This window comes from Bombus pyrosoma, linkage group LG13 (assembly GCF_014825855.1).
Source record: "Bombus pyrosoma isolate SC7728 linkage group LG13, ASM1482585v1, whole genome shotgun sequence".
Taxonomy (NCBI): Eukaryota; Metazoa; Arthropoda; class Insecta; order Hymenoptera; family Apidae; genus Bombus; species Bombus pyrosoma.
In genome coordinates this window covers 9210525-9218690 of record NC_057782.1, presented here as the reverse complement: position 1 = coordinate 9218690, position 8166 = coordinate 9210525, and the positions used below count along the sequence as shown (strand labels likewise).

At 38.0% G+C, this 8166-nt stretch overlaps 1 protein-coding gene across 1 annotated transcript; it reads left to right on the top strand.

Annotated features, from left to right (window-relative positions):
* Positions 1-556: 556 nt before the first annotated feature.
* On the top strand, positions 557-3594 carry LOC122574070. The gene is made up of 3 exons (XM_043741173.1): positions 557-668; positions 1180-1352; positions 2540-3594. Exons 1-3 carry the CDS (start codon positions 640-642, stop codon positions 3403-3405), a joined length of 1068 nt encoding a protein of 355 aa, XP_043597108.1. The 5' UTR covers positions 557-639; the 3' UTR covers positions 3406-3594.
* Positions 3595-8166: the final 4572 nt, after the last annotated feature.

Genomic DNA, 8166 nt, shown 5'->3' with positions numbered 1-8166 from the left:
CTTAAAATGCATAGCGTCTCCTGACCGAACGACACTGAAAGTGTTTCGGGAATGTACATTACCGATACATCGAAAATTCAGTGTTATCGAAATGCAAATAGAAATTTCCTGCTGCGTTTCTTCCGTAAGCAAATTTCTATCGTTCGCGTATCTCGCGTTTCTATCCGTTCCAATGAATTAAAAAAAGTCTTGCGACCGAAATAATTTCAAAAGTTCCGCCGATTAATCTAAATTATTAATATTTTCCGCGTAAATCGTAATAGATATGTATTTGAAGAATTTCTCGTGGATTAAAAAAGTCATCGCAAAGATTGACAAGGATTATCGTAAAAAGATCAACAACGATCCAGACTGTTTTTGCTACTATTTCAGTTAGCTTGGTAACAAAAAACTGTCGATAATTTTAGATTGGTCCAAGACGAAACAAACCACGAGGAACAGAGGGGAAGAGAGGAGAGAGATACCGCCTTTTGACCGTGAGTTCGGCATCGATACTGTCAAACGATCCTTCCCTTTGAACTTTCTTAGCACCGCTTCAGTTCGTCATTGGCACGTTCGCGAAGAGCATCGTTCGGATTTCGAGTGGCAGTAGTATAACACATATCCGTGATTTCTCTGCGTCTTTTTCAAGTTTTTACAATGAAAATATACGGAGAGATCGACAACGTGTAAGAATTGTTATCATCCTCTTTTTATTTTATGTTAATTCATGATCATTTCGCGAATTTGATCGAAACTACCGTCTGCTTATTCGAATAGAGTTCGCGTTATCGAGTCGATTGATAGAGATCTGCTTGCAGAGTACCCTTTGCTACATTTGGTGTTTGTTACTGCGAATGTTACGATCGGTGAACAATCGGTTACGTATTTCGATTGTACATATATTTTCCGTCATGTGATCTAAGATAACGGAGTCGATGAATTTTAATGAAAAGGAAAGTTTCCACAATTTGTAAGAGATATTGGCACACGTGTTCGCATAATTTACGGCAGTCTATTCCAAGATAAAGATAATTCTACGTGTCCTTGATTTTATCCGAATTCACAAATTCGGTTATTATTCCGATTATTAATCTTTCCCACTTTGTATAATTTCCGTATCACGAAATTATATCACTGTGAAGTTGTCGCACTTTCTATCTGGAAACATTACACGTGATAACTAATATACGATTGTAGTTACCAGAACGGGGACAAAGCTCCTGCACTAAGAGAACGAAAAACACGAAACAAGGAAAAACAGCGGACGATATATACTTGCAACTGTTGCAAATACGAGAGTAGTCGATACTATAACATGCAACGTCACAAAGAAAGGATCCATTCAAGGGAAAAGTTAAACGTTTGTTGCGGTAACTATACACTCTGCAAAAAATTTCCTAATCTAACAAAAACTAATATCAAACAAAAACTTTGGTTCGACGAGTGTACGTGTTAAACAAAACCTTTGTTTCAGTGCGTTTCACGTCTATACTCGTCGTCTTTTGTATTTATTTACGTGACCTAAGTTCATGAGAGATTTCTAAAACTAAATTCCGCAGTTAACTGGTTAATACGTATGAATAGAAAACAGCCGCTAACTTCTTAAAAGATGATTGAGCGTTTATTTAGTTTATTTATTATCTGCTAATCGTTAAAAAAAAATTCTACTGTACGTATCGTCGGATATCAACATCGGTGATGTCACTGTATTCTTCTATAAGAGCGTTTTATTTATTTAATACTTTGGTTTGTATACATTGTTATTAGACAAAATAGCAATAGTATCAAGGAGAAGATACACAATAAGCACGCCAGAAGATCGTCAGAACAGATCGTTTGATAGATACGTAAGCTCCGTCTAATATATCCGAGATCGACTCGATTATACGCAACGCTCTAAATAAACCGAACGATCCTCCGCGTCGAAGATAGTGTTATGATGCATTCTTGGTTGTTCGTGCGATAAAACCGCCATCCTTTAACTTTTGCTTCTGGGACACTCGCCAATAAGAATATCAATGTGTTCTGGTGTCAATTTCTGCATGATTGATTTCACTGCGGTAGACCAATTCGTTGCGACCTCACACAACGTGCTCCAACAAGTTATCTCCCAAAATGAAACTCTTTAATTTAATTTTTAAACTTTACTTTGTGACATGTAAAATCTGTTCTCGTATCTGTTTCGCCTCTATGCTTTAATCCTTCGCGCTCATTGTCGGGAAACGTTTTAACATTCGTTTCGTATCGATCCACGGAATTGTTAACTAGATGAAGGTCATTAGTGAAATTTGACAAATCACGAGTTAAAAGCTACCAGTATTAGTAAATTCTCTTGGAAACTGTAACAGCAACAAGTTAGGTAATAAACCAGCCATAGCTTCATAAATGATCAATTCGTCGAGTCATTAATCATCATTGATATTATTAATCGGTAAATTATTGCGTAAGAGAGCCGAGATGGTCGAACTCTGCTCGTATATCGTATCAACTTATCAACTCTAGCCGTCCGAGACATGATCATTTCCGAAACTGAAGAAAATCGTTCTTCTTCTCGCAGGTAAGAATTTCTTCACCAAAGGTGATTACTATGTTCATTGCGAGCAATTTCATCCTTCGAAGAGGCCCTACGCGATCATCTCGAGAACCAAGTACAAAATCATCAACGAACTGCTACCGGCCGATTATCGAAAAGTTTCTGCACCGAAGCATAAGAAGCAAGTTGACCGATCGTGCGACAGACAATTGAGATCGAGCAGAATTTGCGTAAAGGATCGGATGCAGACGAAAGTCAGCTTGGAGTATTCAGTGAGCTGCAGCGAGTTCGACATAGAGAATATACCTTTGATAAGTTTTCTCACCGATCATCGATTGAAATCTCTTTTGAAGCAATTGTCCTCCTCTTCGAAACAGCCAGACAAAGTAAACGAGAAAGCAAACGAGAAACCAAAGGAGCAGGACAAGAAGCAAACTGTGAAGATCGCCATCTCGTCGCAGCAAAATATCGAAAAAACGGAGTGCACGAACGGTGTGGACAATGTTCGAACGAAAGTTTCCGGTTCGTCTGTTTCCTCGTTTTCGCTCGAGTTGCCGACGAAGAAGCTTATTTTGCACCGGTTCAGATCGAGCGTGCACGAATTCGATACTCCTTTGTGGGATCAAAACGATAATACCGACCACAACCAAATGAATTTAGCGAAGGAGATTGTTCCAGGCAAAATTAAGCGGCAAAGGCGGACGAAGAAATGTAAGCACGTCACGGACAATATGAATAAAGAGAATATATCAAAGTTCGCGTTCAGTATGGAGCAAAAGTTAAATATAAAATTAGACAGTGGAATCACGGTGCCTATGACGACACAAACGCATCGAAACTTTTTGGAAGCCATCGATTTTGATAAATTTAAAATATTTGGAAATCTTTGAATACAACAATCCTCGGAGTAAGAATTATTTATTTTTTGATACCAAAGATGATTAGATAGAGCGAATGCTCAAGTAAGTGTGATATAGTTACATTTAATAAGCGATAATAACTTACAAGGAAAAAAGAAAGAAATAATACAAATTTTTATATTTGCCATTAGGAATAACACGCGTGTTCTTGCGATAAACGTGTGTCTTTCGAATAGAACCTATTCCGACTGTCGCAATTTTGTGGTTGTTATTTTAATAAAGTGCACTCTAAGACTGAAATTATGCAGCGGAATGCTTGTCTTGCATAAACCCACACCTGGTTCTCCCTCGTCTTCGAACATTTTGCCTCCAGGAGAGTACATCACTTTTTCAACGCGTCAGCATTTTGTTTAATACCGCCCATTTTAAACTCTTTATACCTAGCGAGCAAACGAAGCTTCGAAACTCCCCTTTGAACGCGCTCCCGGAAAAATGTTTCATCGTCGAGCTCGTAATTCAGATTCATTTGCATGGTGCGTTTCATTTCTGCGGCGTAATTTAGGAATTCAGTACACGCAGTGACCTAAAATTTCCTGCCTAAGGACGTGCATTCGATGGAAAAAAATTAAACACGGAGGGTGACGATGTCGAGTATCAAAATATTTCAGAAAGATTTTATAAAAAATATAAAACACGCGAATAAACGTAAAACAAAAGACTATTTTACAGAAAGTGTGAAAATTAATCATCGTTTTTCATTTTTCAAATCGAAAATATAACTTTTTTCTTTAGAAACAAACAAAACTCCAGTTAAAAGAGACTAACGATACTATAACTCTCGTTCGAATCGATTTTCGATCCTCTCAGGAACTGTTTCTCTTAACTCTCACGTCTTTTCACAACTCCTACACTATCCTCTCTATCTTGAATCATTCTGCACTCTCAAAAATCTCACACGTGAAACATACGTTCGTGTCATGTTCTCCATATATCTTCGGATGGTACGATGCACGTCAAATCTACATTCTCCAAATCGTCCCTCCTGCATAACTCACGCGAAACCACAGAGAGACGCGAGGTTCCTCGCACATAAATTATTACTTAACTATTCGAATACGAAATATTTAATAGGAGTACATATATATATATATGTATATTTATTTATATCAAATCTCTTCTCTCTAAATTCGAAGGTTCTTACTGAGCAATTAGTGAATGTTTTAAATACAGTGTGTTCATACGCTATTACTAAAAAGCATCTTCCTCGTAAACGACGAGTATGAGGTGAGAATGAAAAAGGAAACAGACGAATGCTTCAAAGTGAAGTACATATTCACGATAATATTTTTTTCGTAAGTGTAAAAATTCATGCGCATTCTGCAATGCAAAATGCAAAGAATACCATATGATGTGAAAAATATGGAAAGATGCAACGCTGTACTCTTGTATTTATGTTCTCTTCGTTTTACGTCTCATAAATTCCACGAAATTAAAGTTAAAATATCTTTATCGCGACTATGTAGTTCGCTTTGAACGAATTATATTTTTTCTCTCTCTCTCTCTCTCTCTCGATCTTTCCTCATACTTATCGTTTACGACAAAACCACTGACTAGTAAGAGCATGAACGCCCTGTATAAATAATTTGAGGCTTTCCAGATTTAAATACTCGAACAGCGATGTTCGAATCCGTGCGTTCGGGTCGCTACTCAAGACGTAGCACGTGCCACGTATTTACGCTCCTTCGTAGCTCGAACCTATCTGTTGTTTGTTTACGTTAAAACGATACCGAAGCGAGTGTAACTTGTATACGAAATATATTTCTAACTGATATTCACATGACATTTAATCGAAGCTTTCGTCGTGTTTCTAAGATTGCATACGTAATCTCGAATGTTATGCACGCGATGTACAAATTCAGAATAAACATTGTTTATCTATGTTTGTTCATTATTATCTCCTATTATTGATCATTAATTTCGACAATATTATTACTAGAAAAACATAATCGTATGTAGTGAGGTGCGCGAACGAAGACAAACGTAGGGCGTGGTCTAGTGTTAAAGTTTGAATTAGTTTCTTTGAAACAAAAAAAAATTATTAAAGGGTGTCCGTGGTAAACAAAACATTAAGGACTGCTACTCTAATATAAATATCCCATCAGTCTATCACTCGTCATTCTTGCGAATTTTATTTCACAATAGGATTACATAAAAGAAACCTATTACGATTATATTTGAGATATTGTCTGCACAGTAATAAAATTTCAAATAATTCTGAAACGAAATTAAATAAATGTAATTCTAAAATATAACTCCCAATAAAATTAAAGTTCGTCCGCTTGATTAAAACGTTATAATGGCAAAATGAACGAGGAAGTAATCCGTTGTCGGAGCATTGGCGACATGACGTGCTTTCGAATTTTCCGAAGTTCTGGAAATACATGTCCGCAGGACTGGAGATAGTTTCATAAACAACATTTTCCAATGCTCTCGGATGTTGGTACCCAGGGCAGAACAAGCGTTTCGCGAATGTCAGTCAGATTTTCATTAGACTTTCTAGAGGAATTTCATGAGAAATCGGATTAACCAACTTTAATTTCAACGATAATACAAGAGATTTTAATTAATAGTAGTGATAGATACGACAGATCAAAAATTCGCTACCACCACATATCCAATTGTTCGTCCGTAATCCCGTAGGGAGCCCAAACCTCGTTAATGATCTAAAATAACGAGAGGGGAAAAGATTAACATCGAAAAATTCGAATCTATCTGGAGCAAGTATAAATAAATTCCTATATCTATTAGTTTCGCGCAAATGCGCAATTTATCCGATTACATGATCGTTGATCGTTGATGACCGGAAGAAATTTGGGACCGCTCTACGTACGATGTAATTTAATTAACTAAAAATGGAGAGCCGACCATGGCGGTGATCTGCCGGTAAAAATTGAAGTACCAGTCTGACTCTGGACGAGTTTGCCGTGTAAAATGAAATTTGACAAAGATACGACGCAATGTACGAAATCTAGGAACATGGGAATCCGAATGAACTTGCTAATTATTTGGTTGTTGAGTATCTAACGAACCATGACTACTCATTGTCCGGTTCGTTAACACCCCGACCTCACATACACCCTTGCTGTTGCTGGTACACGAATGGAACGAGATAATTGCTCGGTCCAATTGCAACCTGAACGATACTCTATCTATACTCTGTTTGGAAAATAATGTCCTCGATAACCCGAATGTAATAACGCTTCCTTATTGGTTACAGAGTATATTAGCAAATGATTAAAATCTGTCTGTGATTTAATAATGTAATAATTAATTTGCATCCTATCCACTTTTTAAATCCATATTGTTGCAATAATGTATCGTCGGGGTCGGTTTCTGAAGCGGCTTTCAGCGCTACGTTTATTACTTAGTCTATTCTTCAAGTACAAAGATTGCTACACGACAAGTAGAAAAATCGACCATCTGTCTCTATTAATCCACGTACATTTATCCGGAGAAAGCTTTATCATTGCACGATAAAAGCGCAGGTGGGAGTCTTTTGTTCGGCAAAAAGATGAGTTTGAGCCGGCGCGGAAATTCCAAAAAATTGTTTCATCGAAGAGGATACTCTAATTTTAATGAAGCGGACGATCACGGTCGAAAAACGAGATAGTACTTGTGCGAAAGCGCGGCCGTTGCGACTTGATGTGGATATCTAAAGGGATATTACGAGCAAGGGAGCAACGTCGAGGAACCTAAACGAGTCTAAAGTACCCACTTCTCTCCTACTCACGCTCGTTTCACAACGCGAGCGTAACCGAGTGTTTTCCTCGATGCTTCTTGACCGAGTTTCTGATGGTTCGTTGTGGACACAGAGACACGTATACTCGTAGATCCCCCAAATACGACATGCTTTCACTGACAGAACTATCCCCCGGTGAAGCTAGTGTGTATTCGGCAACTTTGTGTTTCGTTTTGCTACTCGGCACGAAATTTATTTGCCGACTGGCGAGCTCCACTCGCGAGGATTCCAACCAGCTGGATAGTACGAATAGCTTGTAAATTTTTCATCGCTCTCTATCTGAGCACGCGAACGCTTGATTGCGAGTCTCGTGATAGAAGTGATAAAAATACGATGCATCGATCAAAAATGATCCATGTCAGAAAAAATTAACTTTCCATTGATAATTATTTATACAAGATATTGGTACAACGTCGGGTATACGTAGCATCAAGTTGAAAAGGTTAAAACACATAGCCGATCGATTAAAATCGTTATTGAACGAACATTTTCCAAGTAGATTCCAGTAGAAGATTGCAGAAAAATGAAGAAAATTTGATTTCTCTCTTCTTAATGCTATGCAATTCACAAATATCGCTGATCTTATTCTATTTTAGGGGAATAAGCGCGCATAGTGCTGTATTGTAGGAAAATTCGTGCACCACCGGTGCAACGCGGTTGAACGACGTATTCATCTCTAACGTAATTGTTACGGGACTCGTACTCCGATCTTTAGTTTAATCAGGTAATGCAGTTTACCGGATACCGAGGCAACCGATGCACCGTGGAATATTACTGACAGACACCACCCAGCACGCTCTGGCGTGGGTGATGTATTATTAATTATGCCAACATGGAGCTATTAGACCAAGACAATAGCCCATAATCTCCATGTACTGAGGTAATAGCACATTCAGAAACGTACGAGGCGTTCTTCACCGAACAATGATACGTACCGTGCTCTATTCATCGAGTTCATCGAACAATCTTGGCTAAAGAATCTGTGGAATGTT